General features: G+C 45.4%; 1 protein-coding gene across 3 annotated transcripts in view; it reads left to right on the forward strand.

The window, feature by feature from the left end:
* The window catches only part of TUB (TUB bipartite transcription factor), an 88,200-nt gene that overhangs the window by 22,619 nt on the left and 39,964 nt on the right, over positions 1 to 25,617 (forward strand). Inside the window, exon 1 of one of the 3 annotated variants that reach the window (XM_031653305.1) lies at positions 21,491 to 21,669. The exons of the other annotated variants lie outside the window; for them this stretch is intronic. Coding sequence (XP_031509165.1) covers positions 21,662 to 21,669 — 8 coding nt within the window. The 5' untranslated portion in view covers positions 21,491 to 21,661. Of the gene's footprint in view, positions 1 to 21,490; positions 21,670 to 25,617 lie in introns of those variants that run through there. 3 annotated transcript variants of the gene reach the window in all.

A 25,617-nucleotide genomic window follows, 5' to 3' on the forward strand; every position in this document is an offset into this window, starting at 1 on the left:
TCACAGGCTCTTGGGAAGGAGCAGTAGGAGGAGGAGGGGTGCAAGTTGTGAACCCCAGAGGGGTGACTCTGCTGTGATGACTGTTAATGAGGCTTGAGACTTCAGCTCATTTGTCGTGTGCAGCTGGTGTATTTTGAGTGATGTAAGTTGATGACACCCTCCTTCCTGAACCCACTGTCAAGGCTGCAAGAAATTTTTGAGATCCTACATCCAACCCCTTGTGTAACAGGCAAAACAGGCCTCAGGTTCTGAACCAAGGTCACACTGCAAGTTTGTGGTAGACTCAGAACTAGAACACAGGCCCCCTGCTCAGGGTTCTTTCTCTGTACTGCAGGAGAGGGAACCAGCATCACTGTGTGGGAGTCAAGGGGCTTCTCAGGAGTGAGTAGTCCTTTGGCCATGACCTTGCCTTATGTGAATGGAAGTTCTGAGCATAGTGTGAACTGTGTGTCTACAGCTGATGGCTGCCTGGCAGGGACTCTTGGCTATACTGGGTTTCTGGGCTGACTCATTTCTCAGGTTTGGTATCTCTCTACTTCATGTTGAAAGGTTCTTCCCTGTTGAAAGGCTCTGCCAGTATCCCTTAATATCAGGTAAAACTGCACAGTTCAAGATGGTGCCAGCAAGCATGATGTTTCCCCCATGGTGACACAGGGCTGTAAGTAGGGAGATGAGGAGCCAGGCATCTTTGGGGTTGAGGGCTGACTTATAGGACCCTATCTCCGTAGGTTTGGGATAGTCATAATCAATGGCAAAGTTAATGATCCAGCCACTTAGGGATATAGCAAAGCAAGATAACCTTGGCTTGTTGTCTTCAACTTGTTGAAGAATGTAATCTCCATTTCATCCACTCATTACTTGGCATCTTGGGATCGTTTGAAACTGTTCCACCTGTGAAATCCTAATCTTCAGAATGTACCTCTTATGCATTCTATCTCCCATACCTCCACCATGTCTGTTCATAGAGACCTCAGGCCCTTGAGCCCTAGTTTTTCTCCTCACTCTGAATCAACTCTTGTTCCTATTCTATCTGAGATCTGCTGCTTGTCACTTCAACTGCCCACCATTCACCACCTGGCCTCTTAGTCTCCTACCTCAACCTTAGAACATGGTAACTGCTTGCTTTCTTTAGTCCTTCATGAATTGACATTAGTCCAAATTCATGGTCTGCGGCCTCCAGCGAGCCCCCAGCAATGCCCAGCAGTCCTGTGACCTGGGCCTGCTCCAGTTCCTCCACAACTATTTCAAAGCTCTCACATTACCCTCTTATTGGGATATAATTCATATACCATACAAGTTGCCTGTTTATAGTGTACAGTTCAATGGTTTTAAGTTGTATGACCATCACTACAATCTATTTTAGAACATTTCCATTACTGTCCCCAATGAAAACCCATGCCCATTTGCAGTCTCGCCCTTTTCCTACACCCCCCAGCCTTAGACAGCCATTAATCTATTTTCTGTCTTTATAGTTTTGCCTATTCTGGACATTTCATATAAATTGAATCACATAATTTGTGGTCTTTTGTAACTGACTTCTTTCCTTAGTATAATATTTTCTAGGTTCATCTATGTGATAGCATTTATCAATACTTCATTTATTTTTATTGCTGAATAATATTCAATCGTATGGGTATACCACATTTTCTTTATCCATTCATCAATTGATGAACGTTTGGATGTTTCCACATTTTAGCTATTATACATAATGCTCATATAAACTCTTGTGACCAAGTTTTTATATGGACATATGTTTTCACTCCTTGGGTATATGCCTAGGATCTATGTTCAACCTTTTGAGGAACTGTCAGACTGTTTTCCCAAGTGGTTGCTGCATTTTACATCCCCACCAGCAGTATATGAGAGTCTCAAAGTTTTTTCACATTCTTGCCAATACATGTTATTATCTGTAATTTTAAGTATAGTCATCCTAGTAAGTATGAAGTAGTATCTCATTGTGGTTTTGGCTTACATTTCGCTGATGACTAATGATGACGAACAATGTGCTTATGGACCATTTGTATATCTTCCTTGGAAAAATGTCTATTCATATCTCTTGTCCATTTTTTAAATTGGGTTGCCTTTTTATTATTGAGTTGAAGCATGCTTTATATATTCTAGGTACAAACAAGACGCTTATCAGATATATGGTTTGCAGATATTTTATTCTTTTCTGTGGTTGTCTTCACTTTCTTGATGGTGTCCTTTGCAACACAAATATTTTACATTTTTATGAAGTCTAATTTATCTAGGTTCCTTTTGTTGCTTGTGCTTTTGGTGTCACATGTGAGAAACCGTAAGATTTCTTAACGAAGATTTCTGCCTATGTTTTCTTCTAAGAGCTTTATGGTTTTGGCTCTTTCATTTAGGTCTTTGATTCATTTTGAGTTAATTTTGTTATTGGTGTGAGGTAGGGGTCCTAACTCATTCATTTGAATATGGATATTCAGTTGTCCCAGCACCATTTGGTGAAAAAAACTTTTTACCGTCATTGAATGGTCTTGCTATCCTGTTGTAAATCAGTTGACTGTAAATGCAAGTTTATTTCTGTGCTCTCAATTCCACTGCATTGACCTATATGTCTATCTTTATACCAATACCACATTACCTTGATTACTGGAGCTTTGTGGTAAGTTTTGAGATCAGGATGAGTTCTCTGCCTTTGTTCTTTTTCAAGATTGTTTGGCTATTCTGTATCCCTTAATTTTTTCTTACTTATTTTAGGATCAGCTTGTCAATTTCCACAAAGAAGCCAGCCAGTATTCTAATGGAGATTGGATTGAATCTGTAGATCAGTCTGGAGAGTATTGCCATCTTAATAGTCTTTTGATCCGTACGCACAGGATATCTTCTTATTTATTATTTAGGTCTTCTTTAATTTCTTTCAAAGAAGTTTGTAGTTTTCAGTGTATAATACTGCACTTCTTTTTAAAAGTTTATTCCTCAGTGTTTTATTCTTCTTGATGCTTTTGTAAATTGAATTGTTTTCTTAATGCAAGTGTATAGAACTGTGTATAACTGATTTTGTGTAATGATCTTGTATCCTGCAAACTTGCTGAACTTGTTTATTAGTTACAATGATGTTTTAGTGGATAACTTAGATTTTCATAACACAATATTATGTCTTGTATGAGTAGAGATAGTTTTACTTGTTCCTTTCTAATCTGGATGCCTTTTGTTTCATTTTCTTGCCTAATCATCTTGGCTAAAACCTCTAGTACAATGCTGAATACATTTGTCTAGAATGAGCATCCGCCCCACCGCCCTTTTTCTGGCTGCTCTTAAGATTTTCTCTTTATCATTGGCTTTCAACAAATGATTATGTGATGTCTTGGTATAGTTTTCTTCATGTTTCTTCCACTGAATGTCTTTTGAGTTTCTTGGATATTTGAGTATATGGTGCTCATTATATTTGAAAAAACATTGGGCATTATTTCTTCTATTTTTTTCTGCGTTTTCCCCTGAAATGCCAATTATGTGTGTTAATTTGCTTAATGTTGTTCCAGAGTTCACTGATAGTTTGGTTTTCATTTTTCAGTATTGTTTCTGTCTTTTATTTTGAAATATTTCTACCTATACCTTTGAATTTACAAATCTTTTCTTTGCAGTGTCTAATTCCATGAAGTATATATTTTATTTTAGATACTATGTTTTTCATCTCGAAGCTTGACTTGCATCTTAATTATATCTTTCATTTCTGTCCTCATCATAGTCATATTTTCCTCTACCTTCTTTACATGGAGTAAGTTTATAATAGCTCTTTTAACATTTATGTCTGCTAATTCTGTCATCTGTGTCATTTCTAGGTATCCTCCTACTTGTAGTGTTTTTACCCACAACACTTCTAACACTAAATGTGTAATTTCTTACCACACCAACAACCAATTTGGCGACTCTCTGGATGCCAACTGAGGGTTCAGCAATTTAATTTGATTCTGTTACTAATTATAATAATTAGTTATTGCAGACCCCACAGATTAAGGGTTTAGTCCTGCAAGACTTCCCCCATTTCATAAGTCCCAGGTTGTCACCTGTACTTCTGGCCAACCAGCTATAAATTGGGGGCTCCTAGGACCCCTTCTCAGGTATGAACATTTGCTAGAATGGCTCACAGAACTCAGGAAAGCACTTTATTTACTCTTTACTGATTTATTATAAAGGATATAACTTAGGAATGGCCAAATGGAAGAGACGCCTAGGGCAAGGTATGCAATGGCGTGGAGTTTCCATGACTTCTCCAGGTGTGCCACCTCCCCAGCACCCTGATATATTTACCTGCCAGGAACTCTCCAAACCCTGTCATTTAGGGTTTTATGGGGGTCCTGTTAGATAGGTACAGTTGATTAAATCATTGACCATTGGTGAGTGAACTCAATCTGTAGCCCTTCTCCTTTCCCCAGTGGCGTAGGGGCGAGCAGCAAGTTCTAATCCTCTAATCACATGGTTGGTTTCTCTGGCAGCCAGCCCCCATCATTAAGCTATCTAGAAGCCCACCAAGAGTCATCTCATTAGAATAAACTCAGGTATGGTTGAAAGTGGCTTATTGAGAATAAAAAAGATGTTCCTATTATGCAAGAATTTCCAAGGGTTTTAGAAGCTCTGTGTCAAGAACTGGGGACAAAGATCAAATATATATTTCTTATTGTGTGCACTGGTGATTGATTTTTCTTCTAGTTATGCATCTTCTTCTCCTTTTTTGAATGCCTGGGTAATTTTTGATTAGATGATAAATGTTTTAGATTTTACAATGTTGGGCTTTGTTTTATCCTTTAATAGTTAATGCTGGGCTTTGTTCTGACAAACAATTAAGTTACAGGTTGAGTATCCCGAATATCTGAAACCTGAAACACTCCAAAATCTGAAACTTTCTGAGAGTCAAATGATGCTCAAAGGAAGGGCTCATTGGAGCATTTCAAATTAGGGATGCTGAACAAGTAAGTATAATACAAAGATTCCAAAATTTGAAAAAGTCCAAAATCTGAAACACTTCTGGTCCCAGGCATTTTGGATAAGGGATATTCAACCTGTACTTGGAATCAGTTGGATCCTTCTGGGGTTTTCTTTTAGGCTTTGTTAGGGCAGGTCCAGAGCAGCCCTTGGCTGAGGGCTAAGTTGGCCTCACTGCTAAAGAGTGCTCTTCTGAGGACCCTCCCTGATCTGATGTTCTGTGTATTAGGAGGTCTTTCTACTTGGACTGGTAGGAACACAGGGTATTTCCAGCCTTCTGTGAATTTCTGAGATTGCTCTGCTTACTTCTCTCTGTGGTTCATTCCCCAGCCTTGGGTCATTTTCTCACATGCATGTGCAGTACTCAGCCAGAGATGAGGGCAGCCCTCTACAGGCCTCCGAAGCACATTCGTACATTCTCTCCCTCCCCTCCCTCCATCCCTCCTTCTCTTTCTCAGTCTCTTCCTCTCTCACTCTCTAGCTCTTCCTTGTGGAAACTCTTTCCAGGGAATAATCAGGGCACTGGCGGGGCTCACTTTATTTGTTTTCTTTCCTCAGGATCGTTGTCTTGCACCGCCTTTTGTCCAATGTCTGACTGTTGTTTCATCTGTTTCACCTGGTTTTTAAATGTTAAGGCAGAGACGTAAATCTAGGCCCTGTTACTCCATTGTGACTGAAGGCAGAAGTCTCTCCTTAGTTTTAGGCTCACCATTTTAAGTGCTTACCCTACATTCCCAACTGGATATCACACAGACCCTCCAACTCAATGCATCCAAACTAACATCTTCTCTCACCAACCTGTCCCTCATCTTCTATTTCCTGTCTCCTGGGGAAAACCCAGCCCCAAATCTTAAAGGCCACCATGACCTCTTCTTCACCATTCCCTGATATTTAAATAAAATCCTTTCAGTTTCGTATTCTTTGTTAGTCCCAAATCTGTGCATCTCTTTCTTTCTCTCTGGCCACCAGATCACCTAGGTCCTCACAGTGTTCAGTCTAAGTGACCATATAGCAGCCTGCAAACTGCCTCTTTGCCTCCAGCCTGTCTTACTCCAAGCCATGGGCCACACTGAAGCCAGAGTCACTTTTCCAAAGCATAGATAGGATCATATCATCCCCCACTTAATGTATTTCAGTGGATTCTCTAAAGCAGGGGTGTCCAATTTTTTGGCTTCCCTGGGCCACATTGGAAGAAGAAAAATTGTCTTGGGCCACACATAAAATACACTAGCACTAACGACAGCTGCTTCACTTTTTTAAAATTTGCAAAAAAGTTTCATAATATTTTAAGAAAGTTTACAAATTTGTGTTGGGCCTCACTCAGCCATTCTGGGCCATGTGCAGACTGCAGGCTGCAGGGTGGACAAGCTTGCTCTGAAGCTTTAGCACAGAGCCCTGCATTCTTAGTGGAGACAAAAGGTTCTTTACTATCTGGTTCCTGTTACATTCTCCAGCATTGTCTCCTCTCCTGCCTCTCCCCACTGCCAGCTGCACCAGCTCTCCAAACTCATGTACTCTTTTCCATTTCTGGGTTTCACCTGTAGCTCCTTCCATTTGTAGTGCTCTTCGCTGTCTTCACCTGGTAAACTTCTCATCAGCCTTCAAGACTTGGTATCACCTCCTCCGGGAAGCCTACTCAGATGTTCTCAGTCATATGCAGTGCTAAACTTTATCACAAGCCTTAGTAAATTTACATCAATCATGATTCTATCCAAATCTGCTACTGGGCTGTGATCTGTCTGAGGGTAAGAACATGTCTTACTTGGCTCAGTACCCTCAGTGGAGAGCCATGCACAGAATAGATACTCATTATAAGTGCACTGGATGAAGGAATGGAGGTGTGGAGCCATGGCTGGTGGAAATAAGATCCAAGGCCAAATGCCCTCAAGTGGCCTGGAGTCCCAATAGCAGAAGGGCTCCCTGCAGCAGGGTCTTCCTCCTAGATTCAGTGTTGAGCTTGAGAGTTTGTGCTGCCTCCCTGCTTTACTGCACAGGGGCTAACTTAAGGATCTTGCCGGCCGGGCGCGGTGGCTCAAGCCTGTAATCCCAGCACTTTGGGAGGCCGAGGCGGGTGGATCACAAGGTCAGGAGATCGAGACTATCCTGGCTAACATGGTGAAACCCCGTCTCTACTAAAAATACAAAAAACTAGCCGGGCGCGGTAGTGGGCGCCTGTAGTCCCAGCTACTTGGGAGGCTGAGGCGGGAGAATGGCGTGAACCCGGGGGGCGGAGCTTGCAGTGAGCCGAAATGGCGCCACTGCACTCCAGCCTGGGAGACACAGTGAGACTCCGTCTCAAAAAAAAAAAAAAAAAAAAAGGATCTTGCCGTTGCTACATTTATACCTTTTGTTTCAAAGGGAGCCCTGATGAATCATCCAAACCTGCGTGGAGCCTGAGCCCCAGGGAGGGTCCTTGGGGTGGCTGGGCCATCTCCTGCATGTGGCTTAGAAACTGTGTCACAAAGAGGCTGATGCATCCCAGGACATATTTCTTGAAAAAAGGATGTGATGAAGGTCTTTGATGACTGTGACATGCCACCATGCAATATAACTCTGCTAGAAAAGGTCCCATTTGCTCATCCATTTTAATAATTATTTATATCCTTTACTGTCATTTGATTACAAGCACCGTGAAGGCAGGACCATGTCTTTTTTTTTTTTTCTTTCATTGTTGTGTCCTCAGCCTACAGTGAATGTACACAGTGAGCATTCAATAAATAATTTTCAAATGAATAATAATAGCTAACGTATGTTGAGGACTTATACCACACATGATTCTAGGCCATTTAAACATATTAACTCATTTAATAGTCACAGTAACCCTATGAGGTGAGTACTGTTATCATTCTCATTTCGCAGATGAAAAATTAGACACAGAGTGGTTAAATTGCCTGAGGTCACATAGTAACTGGTGAGGGAAGCTTTGAAAGATTTGATGAATGAATGAATAAGTGAATGAATGTTTTAATTTAAAGTGTCCACAAAAAGGGACTACAATAGATGAAGGTGTTTTTTGTTTTGTTTTGTTTTATTTTAGATTTTTTTTTTTTTTTTTTTGAGACGGAGTTTCGCTCTGTCGCCCAGGCTGGAGTGCAGTGGCCAGATCTCAGCTCACTACAAGCTCCGCCTCCCGGGTTCACGCCATTCTCCTGCCTCAGCCTCCCAAGTAGCTGGGACCACAGGCGCCCACCACCTTGCCCGGCTAGTTTTTTTGTACTTTTTAGTAGAGACGGGGTTTCACCATATTAACCAGGATGGTCTCGATCTCCTGACCTCGTGATCCGCCCGTCTCGGCCTCCCAAAGTGCTGGGATTACAGGCTTGAGCCACCGCGCCCGGCCTATTTTAGATTTTTTTAAGAGATGCGGTCTTGTTCTGTCACTCAAGCTGGAACATGGTGATGTAATCAAGGCTCATTGTAGCTTAGAAGTCCTGGGCTCAAGTGATCCTCTCACCTCAGTCTACTGAGTACCTGGGACTGTAGGAATATGCTGCCAGACCCAGCTAATTTTTTTTTCTTTTTTGTGGAGACAGGGCCTCATTATGTTGCCGAGACCAGTCTAGAACTCCTGGTCTCAAGCAATCCTCCCAACTTGGCCTCCTAAAGTACTGCAATTACAGGCATGAGCCACTATGCCTGGCTGAAGCCTGTATTTTTTAAAACAATCATCAGAGCATCAGACTTTCCATAATTTGGACTATTCATACTCAATATCAATTAATATATTTCTCTATATAACATGTAATGTTATGTAATTATATGTAAGATTAAATATATGCAATTAAGTATGATAATATTACATATAGCATATATCATTTGACATTACTGCATGCCAGACTCTGTATTGTTTTACATAAATTATCATATTTAATATTCATAATTCTGTCAAAGAGATATGAGAATCCCTGTGAATTCCCATGGTATAGCTAAGGCTCAAAGTGGTTAACCTCAAAGACAGAGAGCTTACTGCAGAGCAGGATTTGAACCCAAGTCTATTTGACTCCATATTTGTGCTCTTACCTGCTTTGCCATCCTCTCTTCTGTAATCAGCCCAAAGCATGGTCTACCTTGGGCTTTCCAAACTCTTACCCTTCTAGGAAGCTACCAAACCCTATGGCATAGTCTTCATTTCACAGCCTAACCCAAGAGGGACTTTCAGTGCCCCAGACAGGTTCTCCCAACCCCCATCCAGCAGGAAGAGCTGAGGCTTCCACAGCTCAGACCTTGTGGTGTGTCGTCCTGCTATTTTAGAACTTGAAGGGTGCCATATTGGAGGCCATCCTAGACCAACTAAATCAGAGTCACTGAGAGTAGGGCCCAAGAATCTCAATTTTAAATAGCTCTCCAGGTGATTCTGATGTCTAGGCAGATTTGAGAACCACTGGCCCAGGCCCAGGAAAGAGACAATGGATACTCCTCAGGAAAAGAAGTAGTGGCTTATTGCCCAGGCCACCTTCACAGCACCTTTTAGAACCATGGTGGCATTATGTGGTGTATATATACATACACACACACACACATACACATACACATAAAATAAAATAACATTAATTTTATTGCGTAATTTTATTATGTTATGTAATTTTATTATATAACCATAATAAAATATGTATGTAATCACTACATATTCATTGTAGTAAATTTGGAATACATAAAACAATATAAGAAAGAAAAATAAGATGACCTGTAGCCCCAACACCCAGAGGTAATTCCTATTGACATTTTGATTAATTTTCATCTTTAAATTTTTAATAGAGGTATATATAGTATAAATGGAAATACACAAATTATAAGTGGACAGCTTATGATGAATTTGCACAGCTGAACACAGACAGTCATGTTAACACTACCTGGACCAAGAAACACAACATTGCCAGCACCCTAGAAGCCGGCGTTGAGCCCTTTCCTGATAAATGCACCCTCCCAAAGTAGTGATCCCGACTATTAGCATCATAGATTAATTTTGCCTATGTTTGACATTTATATAAGTGGGATAATTTATTATCTACTCTTTGAGGCTGGTTTATTTTGTTCAGTATTAATTTGCAAGATGCATGTATGTCAGGCATGTAGTTATACACTAGTTCATTTATTATTGCTGTATAGTATTCGAATGTGTGACTTGTAGTTTGTATATGCATTCTACTGTTCATAGGCATTTGGGAAGTTTAAAGTATTTGGCAATTAGGAATAGTGCTGCTATGAGCATTCTTGTACACATCTTTTGGTGTATGTGTCTATGTGTTTCCATGAGGTATGTACCTAAGAGTGGAACTGCTGAATCTTATGTTCCATTCTAGTGGATGCTGCCAAAGTTTTCCAGAGTGGTTGTACCAGTACACTTTCATCAGCAATATATGAATCCCAGCTGTTCCATATCTCCACCAATACTTGGTCTTTTCTGTCTTTTTATTTTAGCTGTTCTGGTGAGTGTGTTGCGTGTGGTCTTGTGGTTTTGCTTTACATTTTCCAGGTGAATATAATGAAGTTGAGCATCTTTTCATTCATGTACTTCTTTTTAATCTTTTACTTATGCACCCACTCCTGGTAATCCTTAATTCATTTTTTTGAAAAAGTGAATAAGGCCAAAAAGCTTTCCATAAGTAAAATGTCCTGGTTAAAGTACTATTTTATTTTTCCCTTCAGCGAAGTCTATCATCTTAAAAATAAGTGACATCTAACTAGAATATCTTAAAGAAAATGTGTTTTCTGCTCTTCTGTCTCTTAGCTCTTTCTTCCTATGCTTTTGCTAACCTCTTAACTTTTACTGGTTCCACAATAAAATTGCATCCTTTTGGGGGATGTAATCTTATGAGATAATTGGCACACATATTCTCCAAAGAAAGACTAGTAGGACCATTAAAACAGAGGGAAAGCTTAAAGTCAAGGTAAGACAGGAAGCTTTCAAGTAGCTAATGGCCAGGACTAGTTGTTCCACTGGGAACCGTCAGGAGGGGAGCCCAAGGAGTGCAGTTGTGAGCATCTGAGAGTGGATGCTGAAAATGAAGTTGTTTCTTTTATTTGTTTTGTGTTTTGCTCTGTTACTGAAAAAAATGGGCTTAAATTCTTAGGTGCTACTTTGAAAAGGATCTCAGGTGTTATCTGAAAAAAATGTGTAGTATAAGTTTGTTCACAAGTGGCAATTATGTATGTTTGCGTGTGCCTATATCCTAACGACGTTGTGTAAACTGTTTTGTCATCTAAATTTTTCATGTAACATACTTTCCCATATTGTTAAATATTATTGGACAAATACTCTTTTTAGTGGCTATATAATAGCTCTTTTGTGGATTTGTTGAAATTTAATCATTCCTTTATTTTGGTTATTTCCATAATTTCTAAATTCTCAGTGATGAATATATTTGTACATAAATCTCTATACTCTTATGATCACTTTCTTAGAATAGCTTCAGAGAAATGAAATTAATAGCTCAAAAAGAATGAATCTCTTTAAAGTTCTTTGATACATTCATATTATCACATTTCTTTCCAGAAAGGGTGTCAATCCATTCTCTCCCCACAGTATCTGAAGGGCCACCCTCACTGCATATTTGCCAGCTTGGCACTCAGTTCAATTACAGTGTCTCTTGCCATATAGAAGATGGTGATTTTTACCTAATAAACCTTTATGGCTTCTGGATTTAGGAACATGCTTAGAAAAACTCCCCCACTCCCTGCACATAACTAGAAGATTACTCTCTAACATGTTCTACTTACAGTTTTCTTTTTTGTAATAAACCTTTAATTCTCTGTTATTTGTTTTTGTATGGGATGTAAAATAGGGATATAACTTTATTTGCCCCAAATGGATGGCAAGTTGATCTCTAAGCCACTTACTAAATAATCCAATGTTTCTTCAGTGTTTTGAAAGCCCACCTTTATTGTAAACCAATTTCCTCTATAGACATGGAATTATTTCTGTACTGCATTGGTCCATTGGTCATTCTCACGTCAGTACCACTGTTTTTGGTACAGATTCCTGGTACAGATTCCTAGTACAGATGAATTATTGGAGATTCATAGCACAGTTTGATAACTGACATGGTAAATGCCTCCTCATTCTTTTACAGTTACAAAATTGTTTTGGCTAACTTGGAAAATTGGCTTATTTTTCCAGATGAATTTTGGAATAAATTTGTCCAGGTGAAAAAAAAATCTACTGCATTTATGATTAGAATGGAATCACACCTGTCGATTTATTTGACAAAATTGCAGTTCCATACAGGAACAGGGGAAGCATCTCCTTTTATTAAGGGTGTTAATATAAGTAAAATTGTTGCTTTATTATTAATAGAATTGTAGTTTGTTTTCATGTATGTCCAAGGCATTTCTTGTGAAGTTTCCCTAGATAGGTTATTTTTCCTACTGCTTGTGTGAATAGGACCTTTCTTCCCCTCTCCCTCTCCCTCTCCCTCTGCCTCTGCCTCTGCCTCTCCCTCTTCTCCTTCTTCTTTTCTTTCTTTTTTTTCTTTTTTGAGATGGAGTCTCGCTTTGTCTCCCAGGCTGGAATGCAGTGGCGTGATCTTGGCTTACTGCAAGCTCTGCCTCCTGAGTTCATGCCATTCTCCTGCCTCAGCCTCCCATGTAGCTGGGACTACAGGTACCCACCACCACTCCCCGCTAATTTTTTGTTTTTGTATTTGTAGTAGAGATGGGGTTTCACCGTGTTAGCCAGGATGGTCTCGATCTCCTGACCTCATGATCCGGCCACCTTGCCCTCCCAAAGTGCTGGGATTACAGGCGTGAGCCGCTGCGCCCGACCGGACCTTTTTAATTATATTTTTAAATTGGATGTTTCTGATATGTAGAAAAGCCACTTATTTATGGGTAGTTATTCTGTATTAATCAATGCCACTGACCTATTTATTAATTCTAATAGTTTTTCAGTTAATTTTCTTAGATTTTGCTGGGTAGACAGTTGGATATGCAAATAATGATCAATTTATCTTCTTTAATAATTATGTGAAAAAATAAATTACTGCATTGGCTAGAACTTATAAAACAATGTTTAGTTATATTCTTTATCCTGTCAACTATACTTCTGTTCCTAGTTTACTAATAAATTTCTTTTAACCAGAAATGAGTGGTGACTTTTATCCAAGACCGTTTTGGTATCTGTTAAAAACTTACGACATTTATCGTTAGACTCATTAATGTGATATATTATATAAATAGGGTTGCTCATATATAAACCATCTTTCCGTTTCTGGAAATTGAATGAGCTCTATAGGGTGCATGTTATATTTTTCATTCAACTTACTTCTAGGTTTGATTTGTTAATCTTTTATTTAGAATGCTAAATATATTTTTAATAAGTAAGGCTGTTAAGTAGTGGAGTTTTAGGTATCTGGGGAGTCAGATTTTTATATCAGGGTTTGATTAACCTTGCAAAATTAGTTGGTTGCATCTCATCTTTTTTTGTGTATTGCTGAGTGATTCCTCTAACTCAATTATTGTCTGTTTTTAAAAGTTTGAAATACTTGGCCAGGCGTGGTGGCTCGCGCCTGTAATCCCAGCACTTTGGGAGGCCAAGACAGGCAGATCACGAGGTCAGGAGATGGAGACCATCCTGGCTAACAGGGTGAAACCCCGTCTCTACTAAAAATACAAAAAAATTAGCTGGGCGTGGTGGCGGGCACCTGTAGTCCCAGCTACTTGGGAGGCTGAGGCAGGAGAATGGCATGAACCCGGGAGGCGGAGCTTGCAGTGAGCTGAGATCGTGCCACTGCACTCCAGCCTGGGTGACAGAGTGAGACTCTGTTTCAACAACAACAACAAAAATTTGAAATACTTGTCCCCAAATTCATCTTGGTCTGGCACGTTTCTTGTCTGGAGCTGTTTAGCAACATTTCCAGTTTCTTCCATGGTTATTAATCTAATCAACTTTTCTACTTCTTTTTAAGTTTAGAGATTTATATTTTCTAGAAAGTCCATTGTGTTGAGATTTTTAATTTATTAGTCTAGAAATGTAGTAAGATTCAGATGTGTACAGTCTCATTTGTATCTTTGATTACAGCCCTTTCTTAAAGGTTTGACTCTTTTATGGTCCTCTGACTTTCCACATGGCCCTCCTTGAGTCTGGCAGGGGCAAGGGCTGGAGAGAGAGAGAGAGGGTGAGCAAGCAAGAGAGAGCAAGCGAGCGCACGTGGGAGTAGGGAATGGTTGTGGGCCCATGTCCATTTCCATCAATTGGAATGGATATGTCTGAGCCTGTAGACGTGTCCTCACCTGCGTGCCATGTCATCTCCCAGCCTGAATGTCTGTTCTGGCATATCTATGTGTATACCTAGATGTGTGTCCTGGCATATGTGTGTGTATGTGTTCCTCCATATATGTGTCAGCATGCATGCACGCATGGTCTCTGCAGCCATGGAGATTTCCACTTTGTGTGAATATTGTGTACATGTTCCTGTGTGTACTGTACCTGTGTTCATACATGTACATGGGTGTATGTGCCTGTATAAGTGTCACTGGGAGGCATGTGGCACATCTGGCTAAAGGGATGGTAGAGTAGCTCAGCACAGCCTTGGTGCTTACATGGCTTATTCTCTACCATATTAAACAGTCTCTCAAAGGACCAGAAGGTGAAGAGCAGGTGGGTTTGGGCAAGGGGTAGGGTGTGGAGGCTGGCCTGTCCTAGAGTTACTCTGTCGTTACTAACCCAAGTCTGGAGCCCAGGCCTAGATGCTCAGCCTGTCTCCCCTGGAAACCCCCTCAGCTAGACAGAGAAGAGAGAGTTTACTGTAACTCATCAGTCAGGGCAGCTGTCTGTTGTTGCCATGGAAATCTGAAGGCAGCATCTTCTGCAAGGACCAGGATGTAGAGTCTAGAGAGGACAGGCTGCACCAGCCTGGTAGGATCAGTCTGGAGTGGCCTGTGTGTGTGCATGTGTGTGAGAGAGAGAGAGGTGGGAGGAGAATACAAGATAGTGAGCTTTCTGAAGTGGGTGATGCATACCTCACCATTGCTCTCTAAGGCCTCAGCCATTACTCTGGATTATTGCTGGGTGGCACTGTAAGAAGGTGTGTACCCCTGAGATGGCTTCCCTGTGCCCATCAGGACCCGGTCTGGCCTGAGGCTGCTTTTAGAGTGTGCTGGGACCACCTAGACAGATATGCTGGTATCTGCCCATCATGGGCCCCAGAGCCCACCCAGCGTCTGCTGCACACTGGCTCCTCCTTGCTCAGATGATGGGGGGGTCCAGGAGGGAGGCCCTTACCCAGGCCACACAGATGCTAGGTGATGGGAGCAGACAGACAGAGGTCCCTCACCCCAGGACTCAGCTCTGCTGTTGATGGGCTGGGGGTGAGGGCAAGGACAGGGCGAGGGTACAGGATGATGATTAGGGGACAGGATAGGGTCCAACCTTCAGGTGGAGCTGAGGGTTGGGACAGCCAAGGACAGTGTGTGCGTCTGCCACCGCCTCAGTCTAGCAAGGCGTAGGAAAGGGGCACCACCTTGGAGTCCTGATAGCCCCTGTGGAGTTGGAAGCGGGAGCCCTGGCCTCCCTGCTCACCTTCCCACCAGCCCCTCCGCTCAGGGCCCTGTGCTTTCTGATCCCTCCCTGTGACCAGGGGAGCCTGGGCTCAGCGTTCACTGCAGCCTGGGCAAGGCCCTCAAGCCCCCAAGAGTCCTGCTCTCACAGGGCGTGGGAGGAGCTTCCAGAAGCAGATGGGCGTCCTTGTTTGGGTTGGGGGTACTGGGGAAAGCAGGTAGGAGCTGGCTGCTGGAGCCACCTGAGGCTGGGTCTGGAGAACACAGAGGTGTTTAGCCAGCAGTCTGGTCCTATCCCTTCCCAGCTCTCTGAAGTCCTCCCTGCACCTCAAGCCAGGGCCTGACTTCCAGGGAAGCAAGCTGTCACCGTGAGGAAGTGCACCCTAGCTTTCCCACCTCATGCTACCAGGATGCCCCTCACTGCTCCTTAATCTAGGGCATGGGCTCAGAGGGCTGGCTGGGATCTCCTGTCCTGGAATGTGGGGCCATATGGGAATGCCTTGAGTGTGTGAGGACCATATGGGAATGCCTCTGCGTAGGGGTGGCGTGAGTGTGTGCTGTGAGGTGTGAGTTTGGAGAGAAGTATAGATAAATGATGGGCACATGTGTGTGGTGCGCATGCTCATGCTGGCAGGGATAGGCGGGGGAACGTCGGGAGTGTCAGTGGGTTGTGGCGGGCAGAGTGGGGCATCCATTTCTGTGTGAAATGCCTGGGGGTAGGGAAAAGGTATTTGGCGCAGTACATGTGAGTACAAAGTACACGAAGGAATTTCGGGTACATATGCACATGGGAGCGTTTGTGGGATATGGTTTGGGTATGTAGGTGGCTGTGTGTGAGGCAGAGCTGGAGGAAAATCTGTCTGTGGAGTGTCTGAGGTGATGAGTGGGAGGCAGCTGTCTACAGGTCAGCCTGTCTCTGGGTGGTATAGGGGGTGCCATGTTATTGTGTGTGATGCAGTTTGGGAGGGTGAGGGGTGTGCAGGCATGTCCCCAAAACAAGTGCATGGTGTGTCTCAGGTAAGGTGTGGGGGCAGTGATGGGAATGAACTACAGTATGTAGGCCAGGTGTGTGGGGGAAGGGCAAGCAGGCATTTCATTCTCTTCACACCTCACGAGTTAGGAGGCGCCATTTTCCCCCTCAAAGTTGAGGAACCTGAGGCCCATAGAGTGGAAACAAGCTGGCTGGGTCACATAGCAGGGACTGTTAGACTCTCAGGATCCCTCTGGCAGCTCGCAAGCTAGGCTCTAGAGGGCTGGGGAGGGGATTGGCCCTCTGAGTAATGGCAGTAATGGGGGGTCCCATTCAATTCTTTAGGGTGACTGTCCTGGAACTGGCCCAGAAACAGCTTATGAGAACCAATTGCGCAGTAAAGGAAGATGTTTGTAAGCCCGTTGCTAAACATAGCTGTTATCAAGAATCAAACTGGCCAGGCACAGTGACTCGCGCCTGTAATCCCAATGTTCCTGGACCAAACTGAGGGTGGGCTGCTTATTCTCAAGGCCCAATAACGAGATGCAGATGAACTGGGAGAGAAGGGAATTTTTATTTCTATAACTGGTTACAGGGAGAAGGCCTGGAAATTATTGCCAGACCAACCCAAAATTACAAAGTTTTCCAGAGCTTATATACCTTCTAAACTATATGTCTGCGTGTAAGTGTGCATTCATCTAAAGACATAAGTGATTAACTTCTTTTAATCTATAACTAAGATTGGAGTCCTGAAGACCTTCCTCTGGAGCCTCAGTAAATGTACTTCATCTAAATGGGTCCAGGTGCCAGGGGTGATTACCCTTATCTTGTCCCCTGCTAAGTCACGGAGGTTTGGGGAGTTTCTTCAGACCCCCAATAAAACTTGTTTAATCTTAAGCAGGTCCTTTAAGAATTCCTTCATTATTCTGTCATGCTTTAAGGCAAAACTCTCGCTGGGCTTTTGTTCCATTCCAGCCTTTGTGTAAGGGCACTGCTTCTGTCAGCTTTTAATATTGAACTTCACCACTCGGTCAGCACTGAAACAGCTGTTACGGAGGCCTGCGTTAGTGACACCTGGCCTGCCACACCAGCACTTTGGGAGGCCGAGGCAGGAGGATTGCTTGAGGTCAGGAGTTTGAGACCAGCCTGGGCAACATGCTGAGACCCCCATCTCTACAAAAAAATACAGAAGTTAGCCGGGCATGGTGGTACATGCCTATCGTCCCAGCTACTCAGGAGGCTGAGGTCAGAGGATCACTTGAGCCTAGGAGGTCAAGGCCACAGTGAGCTGAGATCACACCACTGCACTCCAGCCTGGGCTACAGAGCAAGACCCTCTCTTTCAAAAATTAAAAAAAAAAAAAAAAGAAGCGGTATACATTTAACGTTAAAAAAATTATGTTTACAAAGGTAATACACTGAAAACTCACCACCTCCTATTCATTTTACTGCCTTTCCCTGCACCTGTCTGTTGTATCTGTGGGGTGGAACTGCCACATGACTGTGCACTGCTGAGCATCTCCTCCCACCTCTGTGCTCAGTCACATCACAGATTGGCCACGGCGAGGGTGGCTAGACCAGGGAAGTCAACAGGTGCTGCACATTAAGACCAGATTTATTGTTTTGTTGATTGTCTAGACGTAAGAAAGTGATGGGAAAAATATTACTAATGCAGATTAAATTTTAAAGGGTATCATGTTTATAGCTGCTCCATGGTGAATAGCAGAAAACAAAGATTTTTCCAGTGTCCCCAAACTATTAACCTATTCAGCAAAGAAATCACTCAGACCACCAGTGAAGGAGTGAAGTTCTGACATGTCTTTGTTGTTTCACTTTCAACTTACTTGTTAGCATAAATGAAAATATCAAGCAACATTAAGTTGGAACTACAGTAATTTGTCACTGCAACCATAGGTTGGCTACAGATAAAGAGTTATATTTCATTAGTATTCGTAAATTATGTGGTATACATCCTTTGTGTCAGTAAAATTTAGAGTAAACTTATTGAGTCTATGCATGCAGACATTTTCTGGAGAGCTTGTTGTTAAATGTCACTGTGAACACCCCGTAGTCCCTCCATTACACTTAGTCCCAACATGTCTCCTTACTGTGCAGAGGGTGAGGTAGGGTGGGGTAGAGGGACAGGTGTAACTTGCAAAGACCCTGGGAGCAGTGTCTCAGATTTCCAGACAAGCTGTGGCTTATCACTAGATCAGCTTGACCTCCTCCTGACCAGGGGCACTGGGGCTCCCGTTCATTGATCCCTTCTCTGTACCAGGCTCAGGGATTTACAGGTCAGAGGAAGAAGACATGGTCACTGCCTGTATGGAGCTCATAGCCCAGCAGAGGAGACATCCAGTCACAATTAGTCACACCCTGGAGAGTACAGGGGCCAAAAGGAAAGAATTGCCCAGCTGAGGCAGGAGGGAGACTGGGACAAGAGGAGCTGCTCAGTGGAACAGTGCCTCTCAACATTTAGTGTGCAGCATCCACAGATCTGCGTTAAAAATGCAGAGATTCTCTTTTGGCAGGTCCGGGCAGGGTGGTGCCCAGGAGTCGACAGTATGCTAGGGGATGGTGAAGCAGGTACCCAAGGGCACACTTGGAAAAGCCTTGATCTGAAGAGACAAGAGGGTGTGTGCTGAGGCAGGAGATGAGAAAGTTCTATGGGGAGATCTGCTGGGAGTTTAGAAGTGGCTGGAGCAAAGCCAGTCTGGAGGGGAGACAGCAGAGCAAGGCAGGAGAGGGGTCAGGCGGCAGGTCCTGCAGCCTCACAAGCCTCATGGAAGAGCTTGGTTTATAACCTTTGGAATGAGGAGCAGTGGAAAGAGCCTTGTCAGCAGACAAGTGACATGCTCAGGTTGGCCTTTAAAAGTGTAATGTTCCTGGAGCAGGCAGAACTGCAGTCCAGGAGACCAGAAGGAGGCTGGGGACATGTGAGGCCTCAATCTGGGCAGAGGCACTGGGGACAGGGGAGGGGACCGATAGGAGGGCTTCACAGGTAGAGCCGCAGGTGAGGCGGCTGGGTTTCTGGGGTGATGACTGAGTGAATGGCAGGACTATGCACATGGCCAGAAAATCAGGAGGAAGAGCAGGTCTGGAGTAAGGTGAGTTGCTTTGAACCTGGAGAGTTAGAGGTGCCCCTGGAGGGGCCCAGAGGCATTTGGAGCTCAGGGGAGCCATCAGGAAGTAGATTTGGGAGCCCCGTGGACAGGTGGGAAAGCCAAGAAAGTGAAGAGGTCACCTGTGGAGAACACAGTCACAAGGGTCCAGATCTACTGCTGAAGGGCCAAGAACTCAGGCCTGTCTGGACCTTGTTTCTGGAAGGGGTGGTCCAGACACCAGGTTCCTCCATGCAGGAGAGCCAGAGAGTGGACAGGAGAAGGTTGGAGGAGGTCAGAACCATGGGTGGGGTTGCTGGCCACCTCTGGCTTAGGAGCTGGAGGCCACAGTGGTTAGGAATCATGGGGCCTCAGTTCTAGCTCCAGCCCTGGCTCTGCTACCAACTTGCTGTGTGACCTTTGGCAGATCTCTACCCACTCTGGGCCTCAGCTTCTTCATCTGAAAATAAGAAAGCTGGGACCATACCACTGATTTTCAAATGACATTTGGAGCCCCAGGGTCACCCAGAGCATCTCCAGGAAGCAGGAGTTGAGGGTGATAGGGAGGGAGAGGCTGAGAGTGTGGAACTCTAGTCCCATCCTGTCCCCAGCTTCATCCAGAGCCACTTGCGTTTATGTTTTCTGTTAGCCTCTTCATGACAGGATGTTTTCCAACTGAAAACTACTGGGCCAGAAGATCCCTTATACTGTTGTACATATTTGGGGTCTGTGAATCCTTGCCAACATAGAAGCTGATGGAGTCTGAGGAATAACACACGCTGAGAAAACCAAGCATCACCATTACAGACACTATGTGAACTCCCTGCCTGCCACCCACACAGCACAGTCACGGTTATGTCCACGCTTACGTAGGCCTGGGCTCTGCCTAGCTGTGCATGATTTCAGCAGTGGATGCAGCTCAGTTTGCCCCCACCTGATGGCTGGCTCATCCCCAGCCCCAGCCATCAGGGTGCCCCAGGGTGGGGCCTGTGTGGCCCTGGCCCTTCTCCGCTGCCCCAGTGCTGTGAAGCCACAGGGCAGCCTCCTCGTTACTTGATGCTCTCTGTCATTGTCTCTACAAATGCAGAGAGTCTCTGAACAGGACACAACACATTTCGTCCTTCCTTGGGCCTGGCATCAGCAACGATGCCACCTGTGTGGGAGAGGACTCAGCGGGTAGTGTCCTAGCTTCCCTCCAGCCCCACAGAGCTTCCCTCAAACCTCATTGACAGCTGGGCACGCTCAGTAAACTGAGGCAAGCCTGGGCCTAGACCAGTGTGTGGGGGCGTGTGCTGTGGGGAGGGAGGATGAGACAGCTGGCCTCAGGATGGGGGCGGAAACACCCTGCGGTGCCTCTACAGGGAAAACCAGGGCCCTTCAAGCGTGTGTGACCTCAGATCCCAGAGAAGTCGATGCCTGGCTCCCTTCCCTGTCCCTCAGAACAGAGCCTAGGAGTTGGGGAGGGGCAGCTTTGCTCACCCCTTGCCCTGGGATCCTGGGGTGCAAGAGTAGGATGAGGACAGTCAGCTCAAAGGGGACAGAGATCTTGCTAGTTTGCTCTGTGCCTCTTTAGCCCACACTCATGTCCCTGCGTACACTGGCCCCTCCCATCACCTGGAAGTTGTCCTGCCCCCTGCCGCTGCCCCTACCCCTAAGAGATCCAGATCCCCAAATAAGGCCGCATTGGGCCCCCGGATCCCAGCCTTGGAGACAGTGCTTTTGGGGAACTCCAGGGACCCCCAGCTCCCTTGCTACTTCAGGAACAGTTTGGAGGGGGTGACCCCTCCAAAAGTGACCCCCCCATCACCTCCTCAGCATCCCAGATAGGGCTCAGAAAGTTGCTCCAAAACTGCTGGGAAGAGACCCCACCTCTGGAGTTCCTTCCTGCTCCTCCTCCTCTGTTCTCGGTTCCCCAGGACTACGGAGGCTTCAGCCCGTTCTCACTTGGCAGGGTGGTTGGTGGGGCAGGGTGACGACTCTCGGTGTTTCCTGACAACAGGCTGGGGGACTCAAGCGCCAATGTGAAGCTGAAGAGTGTCCTGGAGACGGGGGGCGGTGAGACGGAGTCTGCCCAGGCCACGCCAGTGGCCGGGGTGTGGTCCTGGGCCTGGGGAGGGTCGCTGTTTGAGAGGAGGACGCAGCTTTATAAAATGACTCCGTAAGTATGGCCTGGGCAGGTGGGGCCGCAGGCCCCCACTGCCACACCTGGGACCGCGGGCATGGACCAAGAGCTCCTGCAGCAGGAGACCCTGCCACAGGACGTGGGGAACCCAGAAAGCTTGGGAGGTTGCAGTCCCGGGGAGATACACATGCGTTGGCTGAGGCGGAGGCTGACTCTTGGCCTCTAGAGAGCTAGGGAGCCAGGCATTGTCAGGGGCCTATGGAGGGCTCTCCCAGATGCTCTAGGCTACTGGGCAGGGCCTTCCTCTGAAGGGTGTGTGTGTGTGTGTGTGTGTGTGTGTGTGTGTGTGTGTGTACGTACACATGAGGGGTTGCAGTTTCTACCGTGGCTGCTGGCTCATAATAAAAGCCTTTTGAACCCGGACCCCAAGAAGGCAGGCTCACAACCTTCTTTCTTAGGCATCAAAGACTCTAGAACAGTGGTTTGCATCATGAGAAGCCCTAGGAATATTTTTAACACGCACATTCCCAGGCTTTGCCCACAGGGACTCTAGGGCAGGGCCCAGGAATCTTTATTTTAGAAAGCTCCCTGGGTGATTCTGACAGGCTGCAGCTGGGGGAGGAAACCACTGCTCTTGGGGGACACCTACCCCAGGCCAGGAAGCCCAGGCCCTGCCTACAGGGCCACCTTAGACACTCAGATATTGTCTCTGGAAGGTGTTCAGGTCATCTGCACTCTCATGGGAAGCAGGGGCCGCCATGCTCTTCAGTAACCTCTTCCTGAGGCACAGGAGAAAGCATGGAGCACAGAGTGGGCCCCAGAGGAAGGAAGGCTCAGGAAGGGGTGTGACGGAGCATCAGGGCCAGGGACTGCCCCATCACAGTGTCTGGGCCTGCTGAGGCCCTCACAGCTCTCTCAGGGCCCAGCACCTCCGGTCCACAGCAGCCCCTGTCCAGCCACGTGGGTGAGCCCAGGTCCTCCTGCATGGACACGAGGAAAGAGAGATGAGATGTCAGAAAGGACTCCCGGGAGATGAGCGTACACAAGGACAGTTATGAAATCTCCTCCACAGAGTTCCTTGTTAGCATTTTAAATGTCTTCTTAAAAAAGAATTCAGTTAATTCAAAATGACCTTTAGAAAAAGAAAGTAAAATAAATGACCTTTAAAACCCTCATAACTGACATGAAGTTTACTGACTTAACTGAATTAACATGAAGACAGTGCCAAGTAGCCGACTGCACGTTTGCTTCCATGGTTGAAGCTGGAGTCAGAGGCCATCTGATTCGGTTTTTTCCCATCTTGCTGGCCCAAGGATGCACATTCATTTTGCCTGAGACTGCACATGTCCACACCTCCTGGCTGTGAAGCATCCCGGAGTGTTCACTCGACCCAATTTGCTTAGTCAATCCCCAAGTGCTGAACCTTTGGGCTCCTTCCAATTTCTTGCTATTATAAATATCATGGCTATGAATATCTCCGTACAAATTACTTTCTTAGTATTTTACTGGGAAGCATTCCCCAAGTGGAACTACTAGGTTAAAGGGCATGAACAATTTTATAGTTCTTGTCACATATTACTAGATGGTTCTCCAGAAATATTGAGCCCATTTACTGTGACACCAGTTATCTATAGCTGTCCCCACAGCCCTGCAGTATAAAGGTTCATCATTTTAATTTATTTTTAGCTGTTTTATTTACTTTCTTTTTTCTCATTTTGCGATTTTGGTCAGGAGTGGTGCGGCAAGTTGTTGTAATGCCGTTGTTTCAATGATCGGTGACATTGGACATTCTCTGAAGGACTTTGAGAACCTGATGGGCGTCATTTGTCCTGCAGGGATATGGCAGGATTGGTCCTGAGTCTAAGAGCTGGATCAGGACTGGAAAAATGGATAGCTCTGAGTTTTCAGACTTACTCAGTTCTCAGTCTCCCAGCAATAGGCCAGCATGTACATCAGGGCCATAGTTTCCAACGCTCTGAGGTTGAATGAATATGGTTTTAAAACAGCATCACCTGCCCCAGGGAGAAGACTGAGATGAAGGGGAGAAGGAGAACCCATGGCCCCATGCTTGTCCCCACCTTGATGGACTGTGCCTGAGCTCCACTGGACAGGCTGCACAGCCTCTTACCCCAGATGTAGCCTTCTGGGTTCACAGATTACCATATTATGCTTATGACTGTGGCCATGGGGATAAACCAGATTTGGGGCTTGTAGTATACCTGCCTGTTGATCCTAATGACCATCCAGGAGCTGTACCAAGAGTTTACCCAGTGCCTGTAAAACCAGGACTCATGGTGGCTAGAGAGGGCTGGCTGGCTAAGATCAGTAACATTTGTTGAGGTCTGGGCCCTCGTGTCTTGGCTGAGGTCTAAGCATGGGGAGTTGTGGAAAAGGAGAGTGTTAGGGAATATTGACCTAAGTGGGGTCAAAAATTGTGGCCTGTAGATAATGACACGGGGCTCCTCAGTGATACCAGGAACTCAAGGCAGAGACAGTGAGAGTCAGGGGCATGAAACCCAGTGATGGAAACTAGGTGCCATGGCTGTTGCAGGTAGGGCCACAGGGCCTCCTGGGATCTCAGAGCAGACAGGCCAGATGAGGGAGGAGAGTAAGTCAGGGCAGACATGGCTGGTGGGGCAGGAGGAACTAGCATAGGGTTTGAAGTCAGCAATTTAAATCATAGTGTCAGAGGACTCCACAAACTTGGGAACAAATAGACAGTTATCGATACTCAGGATATTGTTGGTAGGAGCAGAAGAGTGATTTGTGCAACCAGAAGAGGTCTTGGAATCCCAGGGGCCTCTCCATGTTGAAGCAGGATTCTAGGGGATGAGAGAACACAGGGCCAATGTATAATATAGGTAACAAGGCCCAGCCTCTTGGAGGAGAATTGGTGGAAGCTGCCAGGGGATCATCATTCCGGACCACACCTGGACTTGGGAAGGGCCCCTCTCTGCAGAGGCCAAGCCAGGATCGTGGCCATCAGGCTAAGGGGGAAGTGTGTACGTTGCTGGGGTAGCAGGTGTCTTGGGCCCACTAAGGTCCTCCAGGCTTTGGGAAGGAAGCAGGCTCCCTTTCCCTCTCATTCCTGGCCTGCTCCTCATGGGGCCAGGGCTTTGGTGGTGCTGGGGCAGGTGGTAATGGACAGAGGAGACATGGCATGTGCCCCAGGTTCCACAATGGGAGTGAGACAGAGTTAAGATGTGATTTCATGTGGTAGAAGTGTGAGTCTTAGATTCAGGTAGACCTATACCTTACTGTGTGACCTCAGTTCTCTCTGTGCCTCACTTTCTTTTCTCTAAAATGGGGATAGTCATACCTTCCTTATAGAGTGGTTAAGAAGATTGAATGAGAAAATAATACATGACAGCACTCAGCAAGAATAGTTGTTAACAAATGTCAGTTTCCTTCCATTTGCCTCTTCTAGTACCTAGAGCAGAGTTGAGTGTATCTGTGGGCCCAAATAGGCCTCCACTGTAGACGGAGTGAAGGGTGAAGGAAGAGACAGCATGCCCTCTGGTAAACCTAGGAGCAGAGCTGGAAGAGCAGCTCTGCTTCAGGGTTTATCTGACCCAAGGGTAATGATGAATTTGGTGAAGTGGAGGGGTTAAAGCCTGGCAAGTTTCTGAGCCTCGGTTTCCTTATCTGAAAAGTAAGTTGTGTGTGGCCTTGTGACAATGCATGGGAAGCCCCTAGCACTACTCCTGCACATAGTAGGAGGTCCACACATAAATGATGGTGTGGATTCTGTGGTTGCAGACCCTCCTCTTGCCCTCAGAGTCATATCGCTGTGAAGGGTTTCTCTCTGTGAGCTCAGAGTCCAGTCTGGGGTTGGTCAGACATGAAACGGGTTGTGCATGGTGGTCAGTGCTTGGGCAGTGGCTAATCATGTCACCCCAGAGTTGGCCAAGGAGGAAGGAGCCCAGAGGGAGGCTGCCCTGAGGGCCCCTGAGGCCATAGGGGCTCCAAGGGTACTGTCAGGGG

This window comes from Papio anubis, chromosome 12 (assembly GCF_008728515.1).
Source record: "Papio anubis isolate 15944 chromosome 12, Panubis1.0, whole genome shotgun sequence".
NCBI classification, from domain to species: Eukaryota; Metazoa; Chordata; class Mammalia; order Primates; family Cercopithecidae; genus Papio; species Papio anubis.